Source organism: Schistocerca serialis, chromosome 10, assembly GCF_023864345.2.
Source record: "Schistocerca serialis cubense isolate TAMUIC-IGC-003099 chromosome 10, iqSchSeri2.2, whole genome shotgun sequence".
NCBI classification, from domain to species: Eukaryota; Metazoa; Arthropoda; class Insecta; order Orthoptera; family Acrididae; genus Schistocerca; species Schistocerca serialis.
In genome coordinates this window covers 195,544,909-195,560,516 of record NC_064647.1, presented here as the reverse complement: position 1 = coordinate 195,560,516, position 15,608 = coordinate 195,544,909, and the positions used below count along the sequence as shown (strand labels likewise).

At 38.9% G+C, this 15,608-nt stretch overlaps 1 protein-coding gene across 1 annotated transcript in view; it reads right to left on the bottom strand.

The window, feature by feature from the left end:
* The window catches only part of LOC126424820 (nuclear RNA export factor 1-like), a 156,064-nt gene that overhangs the window by 70,179 nt on the left and 70,277 nt on the right, over nucleotides 1-15,608 (bottom strand). Inside the window, exons 5-7 of the mRNA XM_050087613.1 lie at nucleotides 9,039-9,143; nucleotides 4,590-4,728; nucleotides 431-621 (exon numbers count right to left, since the gene is read on the bottom strand). Coding sequence (XP_049943570.1) covers nucleotides 431-621; nucleotides 4,590-4,728; nucleotides 9,039-9,143 — 435 coding nt within the window. The remainder of the gene's footprint in view (nucleotides 1-430; nucleotides 622-4,589; nucleotides 4,729-9,038; nucleotides 9,144-15,608) is intronic.

Below are 15,608 nucleotides of genomic sequence, written 5' to 3'. Positions count from 1 at the left end.
GGCTAATAGGATACATCCGGGGCCATCAAGAAATTGTCAATGTGGTAATGTGTGGGAGAAAAAAATTGAAATGGATGTAGGTTGCAGTTGTTATGGAGAATGAAGAAGTTTGTAAAGGACAGACAAGTGTGGAGAGCTGCATCAAACTATTCTTTGGACATGAGGAAACAAATTGGGAAAGGCAGGGAAGGAAATTGGCTTTGTTCTTTTCGAAAGAATTGTCTATCTTTTGTTTTGAGAAATTTAGGGAACCCACAGAAAACATAAATGGCAATGGTCACACAAGGAACTGAAGCCAATTCTCCTGAATGATAATCCTGTGACTTAAGCACAGTGCCATCTTACTCTATGGACACAGGTAGAAAGGTTGGCATCATCATCTGTTTTGGTTAACATATGTAAAATAAAACAAAGGGTGTAATTCACACACCTTGTTGTTTCCAATGTGTAGCACAGTCAAAGACGGCAAGCGGCGTGCCACGACTCCCAAAAGGTCGATTCCACCCAGCCTGTTGTCAGACAAGTTCAGGGCTGCCAGTTCAGAAATGTTCTCGGCAACTAGATCCAGCATAGCGGATAACACAGCAGGCCGTTGGATAGGGAGTGCGTGTTCCATCATATCTGGGAAAAAAAAAGAAGAAGAGAGAGAAAAAACTCAATATGACATATATAAAAAAAAGAGTTCCACGACTCTTCAATCTAAAATAAATGGGAATTTGCACCAATACATATATAAGTAATTCACCAATGATTAACAAAAAACATTATTACGCGAAATGGAAACCACATGAAGAGATGTAGTGTTATTTTGAAACAATATTAAAGTTATTATATCTCACTCATTTTCATTTTTGTCAGAGACGGGGCATGGTTTTATTGCGTCTTATCCCCTTTGTGGGTAGTTGTGAGGAATACACTGCTTATGTAACTGAGTTACAAAGCATTAGAATGGAATATTATTTCTTGACACATCAAAAAATTTATCCTTTTTCCCAATTTAGTTGAACTTAGAAGTGATGAGGCAATTCAAAAACTAGGAAGATTTAACTTCCCCTTACACAAACAAAAACTGAATCAGTAAAAATTTGAAATGTTTGCATCTGTAAATATTTTGTTGAAACAAAGTCACCACCTTGATCTCAATACTTATCTGCATCTACATACTCCACAAGCCATCATACTGCACATGGTGGAGTATTCCTTGTATTACTATTAGTCATATCCTTTCCAGTTTCGCTTGCAAACACACCAAAGGAAAAATGACTGTACATAAGCCTCCACATGAGCCATAATTTCCCTTACCAACGTGGTCCTTACATGAAATGTACATTGGTTACAATCTCAGAAAAATTAAAATAAAAAAAATAAAAAATGGACAATTTATTCAAGAGAAAGAACTTCACAAATCGAGCAAGTCAATAACACTTTCGTCCACCTCTGGCCCTTATGCAAGCAGTTACTTGGCTTGGCACTAAATGACAGAGTTGTCCTTCTGAGGGAAATCATACCAAATTCTGTCCCATTACCATGTTAAACTGACAAGCCCTGATCTGATTGGAGAGTTGCGCCACTAACGATCCAAGCCATCTCAATTGGGGAGAGAGACAGTGACATTGCTGCTGGCCAAGGTAGGGTTTGGCAAGCACAAAGACAAGCAGTAATAACTCTCACTGTGTGCAGGCAGGCATTATCTTACTGAATTATAAGCCCAGGATGGCTTGCCATGAAGGGCAACAAACCAGAGCACAGAATACCGCCAACTTACTGCCATGCTGTAAGGGTACCGTGGATAACAACCAAAGAGGTCCTGCTATGAAACGAAATGACCCCAGACCACCGCTACTGGTTGTCGGTCTGTATGGCTAGAGATGACTGTGTTGGTATACCAATGCTGTCTGGGGCATTTCTCGACACATCTTGGCTAGAATCTCATTGACTGGAGCAGAATTGTCTTCACTAACAAGTTCCACTTTGAACTATGCCCCGACGGTCAGTGAAGATATGTCTGGTGACGCCCCCGACAGTGGCAGGATACTGATCTGACTGTTGCCTGCCGTACAGCGTGACAACCAGGAGTAATGGTCTGGGGTGCCATTTCTTTTCATAACAGGACCCCTTTGGTTGACATCTGTGGCACCCTTTAAGCAAAGCCCTAAGTTGACAATATTCTGCACCCCTTTTGTTGTCCTTCACGGCAAGCCATCCAGGGCATCCATTTCAGCAAGATAACACCTGCCCACCTGCACAAGGCGGGAGTTTCTACTGCACGTGTTCGTGCTTGCCAAAACCTACCATGACCAGCAAAGTCACCAAATCTCTGTCCAACTGACAAAGGTTGGATCATTATGGGTAGGGCTCTCCAACCAGCTTGGGGTTTTAACAATCTAACATGCCAGTCAGACAGAATTTGTCACGAAACCTCTCAGGAAAACATCCGGCAACTCTTGATAGAGTTTCTATGCTAAGCAGAATAACTGCTTGCAAAAGTGTCAGGGTAGATCAATGCAATACTGATTTGATCAATTTGTGAAGCTCTTTCTCTTGAATAAATAGTCCCACTTTTCAATTTTTGTTTGTACATGTACATCACATCAATCAATTTCCATTCCATTCAGATAAATCCTTTGTGGTACATCATTTTTCTTGTCATAGAGTGTACTTGCATGTTGATCAAACCTGCTGGTAACAAATTCAGCACACAATTTCTGATCACAGACTAATATGCAATTACAGTTTCATGTGAAAGATAGTGCCTTTGTGACACACACTTAGTTGGCCATTTCTTTTGCACATCATTTGATACATTATCAGTGGCTCAGTGGTGAAGTTCCAGATTACGGATCTCAACGTTTCAGGTGTGATCCCTTGACTCCTAGGGTTTTTACCTGTCACTTACCACTTCTTTTACCCCTGGCATTGTTTGATGATGTGAAAAATGCTTTGTTGCTCTGTGGGTCAGAGTGACTTTACACAGTAGTGACTTTACAACCTTATAAGGGAATACTCAACTGCCTGCAGTTGAGGTGACATACGAAGCTGATTTATGAGTGACTTATATGTGATCAGATTTTTACATTTGCATTGCAAATGTGTTCTTATGCACATTTGCTTTTCCAGTTTAGTTTTGCTAGATGATGTGCAATATCTATAATCAAAAAATGGTTACTTTTTCGAAATTTATATGCAGGAAAAAAAGCTATTTCAAACTCTCTCTCATATGACAGTTGTTTTTGATATTATTCATTTCTAAGTAGCATTTATTATATAAATACACATTAACTGCAAATACGAGTTTTTCAGATCCCTAGGGATTACAAATGCCTATGAAGATTCAATACATAGTGACAGGCTGATAGAATTACAGAAAATGTAAAAAAGTTCATTGTCAAAAACGTATCATGTAAGTTTCCTACACCTGTACTATTTTAGCAATTTTCAATGTTATTTTGTTTTTATCCTCAATTGTCATTTCCATACTTGTGGAAACTCATGGTGCAATGAGATAAATTGTAATAAAACACTTTTGCTAAACACGTGCAGTGAAACATCGATGTCAAATACAACTACACACTGTCAAATGTTTGATGAAACTAGTAAAGTTTGCCACAGTGATAATTTACAGAGGCCTCAAATTATGAAAGCTAGGTAGTGTACTTCTTACTTTCATATGTGCCTACTGTTAGCAACAGACATCTCTCTTACATTGTAACACACAGAATGTCTTCGGTAGGCGCTCTTGTCATTTTCACTTATAATACGGAATTTACAACACACGTACCAGCACATGTGTGTCCACTTTCAATCACTGTGCTCATGCAACACCTGAAATTCTGAACATTCATTTATATTCTGTGTAATTCTTAACAACATAACGCTAGGCTTGCAATATTTATCATGATCATTTATCATTTGTTATCATTTTTAATTTCCATTTATAATGAGTAGCTGGCTGCAAGTGGTCTGCGGCCAATAAGTATTGCATTTGACACAAGACCATTAATGGAGTCTAAGAGAAGATAAAGTAAGTTCAATACTGCACCAAACTTTATCACTTTTAACTGTATCCACATACTATGGACAAATACAAGTATAATCACTTTTCACACATGTATTTTGTGTATCTTTTTACCACCATCCACCCTGCCCCAATAGCTAAAGGCAACTTCCTCTTCCCCTTCCATTCATATCAAATTTTTTATGGATTATTCATTGTTCTGTACATCTTCCCTCTCCTATGGCTGAATTTACAGTCTTTCTTACGTCCAAAATATACCTGACAATGATTATACTGATATGGCAAAATAATGGCTAGTCACTACCAATCATTTTAATCCTCCCTGTTATATGGCTACACATGACCCAAAAATTCAAGCAGTTACTGTAGTGTGTCTATATACCATGACCTGAAAGTGTGTCTTTAGCACCTCAGTTCTAGTTTCATTTCTCTCTACATTTTCAGAAATGAATGTCTGAAATAGAAAATGAGTTGTTGCATACTTCACACAACTGTATTAGTTACGACTGAGCGCAGCTTCCGTTTATCCATGAATGTAGCAAATCTCACCTTACACTCATTTCAAAGTTATTACCTGGATCATCACGGAGTTTCGATAGGTCCAGAGCTTTGGTAATTGGGTTGAACCGCTTTGCCATGACTTGCTTTAGAAGGTCCTTAACACCGTCTGTTAGCTGAATGTTGGGCACAGCTGGTCTTACAATCACATTTAGCTGAAACAGTGCAACAGAACTTATGGACAAGTTTCACCAACATCAAACAAATATACCAGCAAACAACTTAACAATAAAATGCAATGATGGATGAAAGAAAAAGGTGAAAATCTAACTTGCTTATACCTGCAGATGTTGTCTCTTTTTCTACTTTTAATTCCCCAAAATTCTTTTCCAAATGCCAAATAAATTTATTTTACTGTTACCTTGACTAAAGATAAGATACATAAAAGCCCATTAATCCAGCACGTTCAATAACCTGGTATCACTCCATACATACTAAATATTTTGGATGTGTTCCACAGAAGTGTGGAGGGTGAAAATCGTAGAGGGAGACCAAGAGATGAACATACTAAGCAGATTCAGAAGGATGTAGGTTGCAGTAATTATGGATGTAGGTTGCAGTAGTTATTCGGAGATGAAGAGGCTTGCACAGGGTAGAATAGCATGGAGAGGTGCATGAAACCAGTCTCTAGATTGAAGACGATGACCACCACCACCACCCACAGCAGCAGCAGTAACAGCAGCAGCAACTTTTCACAGTACTGTTTCCGTCTCGCAACAGCACCTTCCTTGTTTCCGATACAGTTGTCATGGTCATCACCTACCACCCATGTACAAGGATTAAATTCACCAGTGATGTTGTTGAAGTTTTTGAGAGATCACATTATTTACAGTGATTATGATGATGATCTATCTCATCACAGATACCCAACAATGGAAAATCCAAGGCCAATTTTAGCATTGAAGTATCCATGAACTATTGCTTGTTCTTTGTTAAAGATCTTACAAAGGACTTGTTCCAGTTGTTCATAGAACTCCTCTATCTCCTTATCTGATGCTGCAGCAGTAGGGGCTCAGGTCTGAACGATGTTGAAATTACACTCAATTCGATAGAGATGATCCCGTCACTAATTGTTTATAACTGAGAACACAGATGTTCACACTTCTAGGAACAACATCATTTCCACTCTGACCACTACTCCCAGAAAAACACGCAGTGTTCTCTCCTTTGGGTAATGAAGGGGCCACTCCACACCAGCGAGTCTCACTAAGCCCAGAAGTATCCAGATCATTCACACTACTTCTCTTTATACTATAGAAAGTTTTCCCATCTGAAGTACAACACGCACATTCTAACTGCACAGCAACCTTTGTTACAATGTGCAGGGTAGTTCATCGGTCTAATGACTTCTTTGAAATACACTCCCCCCACCCCAGAACCTACTAGGGGATGTCAGACACCAGATAATTTAGAACTGAGCTATGCACGAGATTCTCATGGGAAAATTTCAGTGGTGGTTTCCCACTGCCTTCCACCAACCTTCAAAACTTGTCTGCTCACCAACTCACTTTCCTGCTGGGGTCATTTACCCAGCTTTCCACTGAAAGGCTCAACTTAACAGGGGCACTGCACGTTAGTAGAAAGTTGGAGAATTGAGGTGACAGAGGTTTAGAGAACTCATTTGACGAGTTCTTGTAATCGCTTAGCACTCCCATTTAGTTGGAAAACTAGTAGAACTGATGCCTCCACAGCTGAACAGTTAAGTGTCACTGCCTCAGGTCTTTAATGACCCACATTCAATTCCCATACTACATCCTCAGATTTTTTTCTGAGATAGTGAGATCCAGAACAGGTCGACTCAGGCTTGTGAAGCAAAGTGCAGGGCTGCTCAAACAGAGAAGCAGCAGTATCACAAGGATTCGTCTACTGACAGTAGCAGCTGGAAGGATTGAGGAGATGGCAATCATATACTGCCTCGTATGCAGCAGCCAGCCAGTTGGAACATGCCTGAGGCCGAACATGTGAGAGCCTTCATGTTTTTATGTTTATGTAAAAAAACTTTTTTTACATCCTCGACTTGAAATTACAAACAACTATAATTTTATTTCTTATTTATTTCAAAGGTAATGAGAACAAATTACACAAACATTATTACAGAAGAACCATGTGAGGTTTGCTAAACTGAAATTCCGTACAAAGGAAAATAAGACATGTTAGAAGCTCATCAATATCTCACCCTTGGAAATGTATACGACGAGGAGGCTCTCACATTTGGTGTTTCAAACACTGAACAAAAACCTCCACCGATTTTTACACGAGTGGGGGATCCGAAAAGTGCCATGTATGCTGGACTGAACATTTAGATACAGGTCTCATAATAGTGTGTCCACACAGCCTGGGATGCTAGCTCTTCCAGTCTCAACATTGCACATATAGTGACTCTTTCTGTTACTGGTTTTACTTTTCTTCCCTGCAGCTTCACACACTGCTTTCTCTAAAACGTTCTCAGCTCATTTTGTCATTCTTATTTTTGTAGAACATCTCGTAGCACTGCTGATAAAGGGATCATCTTGGTTGTAACATATTTCTGATCTCATGACATCTCACTTTCTTTTTCCACATTGTCAAAATAGCACTGATCATGTAATGGTTAATGAGACTTGCATATCAGACATTTAAACAAATGTTCATACAGGAAAAGTAATTCATACTTCAGTCACACTGTTATTTCAAAGATTGCTAGTCTAGCAAATTGAGAAATGAAATTGGATCTAACATATCTTGAAAAATTCTTGAAAGAGATGAACATAAGCCCGTGGCCACATGTTCCCTTGGAATTTGCTAACCTTTTCACATTTATCACTATTATAAATGTAATTACCAGGAACCTTAAACTGTAGCATCTATTTTTGGCAAAATTTTTGTTGAAATTTATATGTAAATTTTTTCTGTTGGTAAATGTTTGGAAGTAAAAATTTAAAATGCGGCTTAAGGCAAAGCCTTAGCCCTTTGAAATTGACTATGTTTGTTATTTATTTATTTACTGAAAGAAATAAAGGAAAGAAATGTAGTCAACTGGGGAGCTTTTTGAGTGGATTGTTTGCTTTTGTAAAAGCTTAAACAGTTCTTTTCCAAAATGGTCTAGTTTGTTTTCGTTTCTTTTCCTTTTTTGGCACTATTAAAGCCTTAAATAAGTGATTTTCCCACCTCTGAACAGAGTGTTTCTCCGATCTAAAGTATTTCTCGAAATTTTTTTTCTTTTCCCATCCAACTAAAAAATTACAAAATCTGTACAATACTGATTTTTACCATTCACTGCCATTCACAGGAGTGCTATTCATATCTGGAATTGCTACATATGCAACAGACAAGGTACATAAGGGCAGGGGGGGAGGGGGGGGGGGGGGGGGGGAATGTTGACTGCTTTCATCAGCTGGTCGTTACAGTGTAGATAGTGGACACTATAAAGTGTCAGTCGACCACCAACGAGAAACGAACTAGAACTCTGACCACCAGTACTGCAGGTCATCCCATCACTCTGACCGGGGCTCTCCATATGAATGCCACTCTTCCACAGTGACAACTGCACAGCACTGCAACCCTTGCTCTAAGTCCCTGGGCCCAAATTCAACAGGCATATTCTCCTCAGCACATGTGAAGAGGTCGCACTCTTGCATCAACAGCGCGTACCCTACACTGTAGTGGGCTACGACGTGAGGGCACTTTACCAACACCGTACAACTAGCTACCACGTTAGGCTTTAGGGAGTCTAATTCACCCACTCAAACAAGAGGAGCTTATGACAGAACAGCACAGTTTAAATGAGTAACTTCAATCAGTGTCCAAGAGAAAAGCTGTATTGTCAACATGGAAGCTGTCCTAAATACCAAGTCACAGAAAAGGAGCAGAATAGTATTGCTGCACAGGAAAGGAAGGAGTACTGCAATGGCTCAGGATCTCACACTCGTCATGCACATACCCCCAAAGGAATTGTGACACCCTGGGGAGAGGTTACTCAAGAGGGCCCGACTTACAGAAAAAGGAAGTACTACTGCATGGCCTCGGGGTCCCACATTAACTAATTACATACTCATGAAAGAACTGAGTGTCCCTGAAGGCTGCAGGTAAGAATTGACCAGCCATTCTGTCTTTGTAATTCAATTATCTCAAATGAATTTTCCTACTGAACTATTTTATTCGATAATGTCACATTCTGCTCAATTCTTGTCTGCTGCATGTTAAATATGAGTGCATCTGCAGTTTCCTTATTATTCCAATCACAAAGATACCACGGACTGTACTCCAGAGTAGATACCTAAAAATGATGTGCTCGTAGCTACACACGAAGATGAACTGGAGGAGATAAGAATAAAATACAGATTTCGTTCTAATGCATGGGAATGTTTACTTACGCATTCACATGTTCATTCCTTTCATAATTTCTTATCAATCAGTTGATAAAGTAAAGTGGTAAAGCAAAATAAAATAAAATACTGCATTATAGATGGACATCAAAAAGGTTTACCTTGAACCCATCAGTCAGTGTAATCCGCCTGTCTGCATTGAGTAACTCATTTGCAGCATCATAATCATCGACATAAAAATACGATTCATTTCCACTGATCTTGTACTGGAACACAAACGGGAAAAAATGATGAAAACCTCAAAGAAGATTTGTTACTATCTCAGAACATACTTAGAAATTAACATAAAAACTACGTGTTCAAACCCTCCGAAACACAGCATGTTTGTACTTGTTAAGCGACTATCTTTGAGCACAGAACTCACACCCAGTTCATGTTGCCTATCCAACAGCTTCCACGGACAACAAAAATTTGATTTTTGATGTTTCATATCAATAGTGATCAAATTTAACAAACTAAAATGGTGAAATCATCTACTCAATAACAGGTATAATGTTATGTGAAAGGTTCAACACACTAAGACATATACATCAGCTATAGACTGCATATATTGTCTTTAGAATGTGTACTTATTGCATGGATATACTGAGACTATATCCATCTGGTATTTGAGAATGAGAGCACTTAGCCCAGTCAACAAAGACCGAAATGGACAATTAAGGGAAAAACCACATGGTCATAAACTTTGCACAACACCCTGAACAACATACTAAAAATCCTGACTTGTGGGGTGTGCCTGTTGAGGTACGGGTGGATTTATAGGTCACTTTTTACATATTTCTTAAACAACTCAAAAATTGCAGCTTCTATTAACAGTTTCCATGTTCCAGGGATAGAAAAAAATCAAAGATTTTTAAAAATATTGTTCTAACAGCGTAACATTTATGTTTCTCTTTAAAAGAAGTGGGTTAAAAACAAATATTAAATGAGTGTACCACATCTAAATGCAGCAGGCTGTAACAAGGTATAAATTGCATTCTGGGGAATGCAATTTATGCAATGCAAGGGGAGGTAAGTCACTGGATTGTGCACTTCCCTCCTTTATAGAACTGTAAACTGAAGTTCGAGAGTACAATCCCCCCCCCTCTAACTATTCCACTATGTCACAAGAAGCAACTACATAGTGTTTCACAATGTTATACGGGCCCTCCGCAGTGTGCCTTACAAATCACTGACGACGTAGTGTGCAGATGTGCCCAGAGAAAAGTTTATTTTCCACAAAGTGTGTTAATGCTACATCGCTAGCAAATATGCGTTACTAGTGATATTAACACAAGTAATGCATATGGACAAAATATGCATACATCCCTGCACCCTGTCCTACACAGGTAGAGTGGACATTGATTCTTAGTCAGCCTGTACGGAAGCTGCAGTTTTCTTTAAGGAAAGTTAACTAACCCCATCATGAGCATTTCCTGATTTTCAGTCTACAGACAGACTATCTTGCCAGCATTTCCTGTAAAGTTCTCTTGCATAAATAGACAAAATAACTTCACTGAGCACAAGTTTATAAAGTGGAGTTACCATTTTATTGAACGACTACTTATTTGGAATTGTTAAGTGAGCTTTCATATAAAATAAGTTCCTTTGTGTTTTATTTGTACGTGCAATGTTCTCAGCAACCTATGTAGTGTTGTTCGGAAAGGGAATGGATTGACAAATGTGTCACTTTGCTGCTGTCTATCACTGACAGTGTATTGTACAGCCGTATAGTAGTCACTTGCTGGAGAATTAATAAATGACCAGAAAGTTTCTACACTTTTCTCACTATTAGCTGTGTTACTGGTAGACCGCATAAATCTCTTCCATTGGAGAACTGCTCACACTTGTAAAGCTGGATGCACTGACAGGAGCCACTCGCTATCCATCCACAGTACATCTTCCAAGATGTGTGTGAATATGTCTGAGGGAATGGGACTGATCATGTTAAGGTCTAGAACAGCAATCTACTGTAATGCTTTGCTTGACTTTTATTGAAATATCGGTAGTTACACTACACCTAGGTGAGCTACTCTGTTGCAGAGGTTGACAATTTAAGCCTCTGGGCCTCTTCATATGTTGGGAGAGATGAGGCTGGATGAAGCCTGAGGTGATGCAATTTACAACCCTCTGCTCTGAAAATTATTCCACATCGACATTGACGAACATATAGTAACAGCATGTCACACTTCAAAAAGGCTCTTCGGTGTGGTAGACAGACGACAGCTCAAACTGTTGATCATTTTTATATAATAGCTCACTTAACAATTGAAAAAATTGCACTATGTAAACACGAGCTCAGAGCATTTATTTTGCCTACTCACAGAACTGAACATGAGATGCTGGGGAGGTATAGTCTGTCTAAACTGTAAAGCAAGCAGTGCTCATGGGGGTGGTGGAAATGGGGAGAAGGGGGGGGGGGTTGCCTTTCCTGGAAGAACACTACAGCTGATACAGGATGCCTAAAAGTTACTCTAGCAGTGCATAACAGTAAATAGAGATTTACATAGATTCTATCAAGAGGCGTTAGTGTTGTTAGTAACACATATCACTCCATGTGCTGCTCTGTGTAAAATAAACACTCCTTGGGCATGTCTGTGCACTGCGTCACCAGTGATGCACGAGGCCTGCTGTGGAGGACCTGCATAACTTTGTGCAACAACCTATACTTGCTTCTTGTGATGTACTGGGGTAAATAGACGATGGAATCGCCTGTTTGACGTTCAGTTAGCAGACCTATGAAGGAGGGAAGTGCGCAAACACAATCCAGTGAGCTACCTCCACTCGCACTTCTGCCCCACCCATCTCCCCCTTCCACTCTGTTACAGGCCCAAAACACAGTTTATCCCTTGATACAGCTCTATTGCACCTAGATGTGGTACATACATTTAATACTTCTTTTTAACCCACTTCTTTATAAGATAAACATTAATTTTATACCATTAGAACAATATTTTTAATAAATTGAGATTTTCCATCCCCTGAATGTGGAAAAAATGAACAGGACCTTTTTTGCAGAAAATTTCATGTTAACTTAATTTTGACCTGAAAACATTTTCACTAGAAGGAATGGTTTCAAGTTATTTGAGAAAAATACTGTGACTTTTGAAACCATCCCCTCCCCAACCCTAAAGCCCCACCAGTCATGATTTTTCAGATGTTGTTCAGGACACTTCTCTTAGTACTCTGCAAAAATTTGGAAGTACACAATTTTTTCCACAGATTTTTCCATTGGTGACTGGACTAACACAGTGACTTCCAACAAACTTTAAACATAATTTATAACCTTTTCTGAACTTTCATGCTTACATGGTTAATATCAAACATTTAACACACTGAAGGTATTTTATACATTGGTCTTTGGCATTTATGGCGAAATATAAAAATTCAATGTTAAGTTGCAATTTTATATTCACATTGCAATTTTCATGTAACTGACATTAATAGTATAACTGTTCCTCTAAAAACATTTTCTTTAGTGAAATACTGTAAGTTAACACTTCAAGAAATCTATGTGCACTTAAAAATTTTACATTGCTAATAATTTTTTATTTTTGGCTTGGTCTGACAACCTACATTGCCCTGTTTTTAATGAACACCTCATCATCTTTGAAACTTGTGTAATTCAAGAAATATGTTAATGCAGAATTATCATCACTGTAAGAATTTCAAAATGATCAATTATCAAAAGTAATCTCTCTGAAAACCCAATGTTGCTGTTCTTGTACCCCAACATACAGCGGGTCTCCACAGCACAGCGACTCTCAGACGCTGTGAGTCACTGGTAAGAAAGTCACTACAGCCATCAACAAGATATGAGACTGGTGTCTCACGTGTACGGCAGTGGCATTCACCCCAATATAAGCACGGCCAGTGGGAGCCTTGGCACCTGTTGCATGTTGTACGAAGCTTCTCACCAACTGTCATACTGTTATGCCTACAATGGCTCCGATCTGTTTTTGGATTGTCTAGTTTTTGGTATCAGTATACACTCAGTGCGCAGCCAACGACGACTCTTGCTGTGTTACGGTTTTGTATTGGAGTGGACAGAAATGTTATCTTTGTGTCCCAATTGTTCTATTATTAGAAAGTGTATACTTTCAAAGGAATAATGTATTATTAGTGAAATATTTTAAATGAAATACTTCAGTGTCTACAAATTTCTTGGCAGGCTTTGCTAGAACGCACGAGTGCACAGAATTCCATTCCAGAAAATAGAACTTGATATTCGTACAATTTTAAGAGCATGCAGGCAAATAAAATAACTTATTCATTTTGTAGAATCCTTAAGCATGTTGTTAAACAAAAGGCGTGTCTGAAAAGTCCGCTGAACAAGCTCAGAAAATAAAGTGAACAAGAGTTACAAACAAAATACCTTTCCTTGCTTTCAAATTAATCACCATTACCTGCAACACACTTCTAACATCGGTTGTAAAGCTGTTGGAAATTCTCAGCAAACACTACTTGGAGAATTGCTCGAACTACCTTGGCCATGCATTGTTGGATAACTAATGTCTGTGTGCTCAACTTTCTTGCTCAACACAAGGTGACTGTTGTTAACAACCACCTTAGTCCCCAAATTTAGTACCAGCAGGCTTCTTTCTGGTTCCCTGCCTTAGGCTGAAAGGATTACACTTAACAAAAACTGCACGGAAGTACGGTGCTTCAAGCAATTCCATAAGCAGAATTTGCTGCAGCTTCACAACTGAAGTCAGACGTGTGTTGTCACTAATGGTGATTAACGTAACTACATAGGCTTTTGTGGCCAGAGTCAGTTGACATAATAGTTTTCTGGGTATGGTACTGTGTCATACTGTAGGAAACTATTACTGATTAATGCTTCAGATATGGTTACAGTGGCCTCCTCCTAGGTCTACCAGGAGATCCAGAAGAAGGCCACTGTAACTGTGGATGAAACATTGGTTTCCACCAGTAATAGTTTTTTTACGATATGGTACCATTATACAGAAAAATTTTATGCCAACTAATGGTGATTACTTTGAAGGTAAGTAAAAGTATTTTGTTTGCAGTTCTTGTTCCCTTTATTTTTTGATACCATACACTGACAATTTTAAATGCAAAATGTAGATGCAATGAACAATGCTAGACAGTCTTGACTGAGCACTCACTGAGTAATTTACACAAAATCCAGATTCAGCATTTCACAAGTAAAGTTCCATGAAAATCAATGTTCTGTACTGTGTCATTTGCACAGGTTCACATCAAGCATTCTTTGATTGTAGTTCTTGCAATACATCCACTTGTTTCCTTAAGTTAAATTATTCTCCTATGTCTCTGTGCATTACTGACATTGACTCACAAGTCGCCGAAGTAGTGTCAACTAATAAGAGCTTGCAATATGGCAGCCGAACTCCCCCGAAGGGGGGCTCCTGGCCAACAATGCCATATGATAATTTCATTTACTGACCTAGTTTGTGACAAATATAGATTGTATTATCTACAAGTTGGTCACTATTAACATGATCAGTAGCAACACATGCACCACTTGACAATTAACTCTGATAGTGTTGGCTTCCAGTATTCGAAAAATTATGAACATTGCAGTAACCTACAGGACATTAATTCAAGATAACATATGAAAGCAAAAGATTAGTAATGTTACACCCTGAACACAAACGAAAATGCTGGACTTTTTAACAATAATATGGAATTGTAGCCAACAAAAACTGCGAAATGACTCCAATACTAAATTGGTGATCCCTTGATGCCTCTGAATATGTCCTACCAACCGGTCTCTTCTTCTTGTCAAGTTGAGCCACAAACTCCTCTTCTCCCCAATTCTATTCAATACCTCCTCATTAGTTATGTGATCTACCCATCTAATCTTCAGCATTCTTCTGTAGCACCACATTTCGAAAGCTTCTATTCTCTTCTTGTCCAAATTATTTATTGTCCATGTTTCACTTCCATACATGGCTACACTCCATACATTTTCAGAAACAACTTCCTCACACTTAAATCTATACTCGATGTTAACAAATTTCTCTTCTTCAGAAACGCTTTCCTTGCCATTGCCAGTCCACATTTTATATCCTCTCTACTTCGACCATCATCAGTTATTTTGCTCCCCAAACAGCAAAACTCCTTTACTGCTTTAAGTGTCGCATTTCCTAATCTAATTCCCTCAGCATCACCTGACTTAATTCGACTACATTCCATTATCTTCATTTTGCTTTGTTGATGTTCATCTTATAACCACCTTTCAAGACACTATCCATTCCGTTCAACTGCTCTTCCAAGTCCTTTGCTGTCTCTGACAGAATTACAATGTCATTGGTGAACCTCAACATTTTTATTTCTTCTCCATGGACTTTAATACCTACGCCCAATTTTTCTTTTGTTTCCTTTACTGCTTGCTTAATATACAGATTGAATAGCATCGGGACAGGCTACAACCCTGTTTCAATCCCTTCCCAACCACTGCTTCCCTTTCACGCCCCTCGACTCTTGTAACTGCCATCTAGTTTCTGTACAAAATGTAAATAGCCTTTCGCTCCCTGTATTTTATCCCTGCCACCTTTAGAATTTGAAAGAGAGTATTCCAGTCAACATTGTCAAAAGCTTTCTCCAAGTCCACAAATGCTAGAAATGTAGGTTTGCTTTTCCTTAATCTATTTTCTAAGATAAGTCGTAGGGTCAGTATTGCCTCACGTGTTCCAATATTTCTGCGG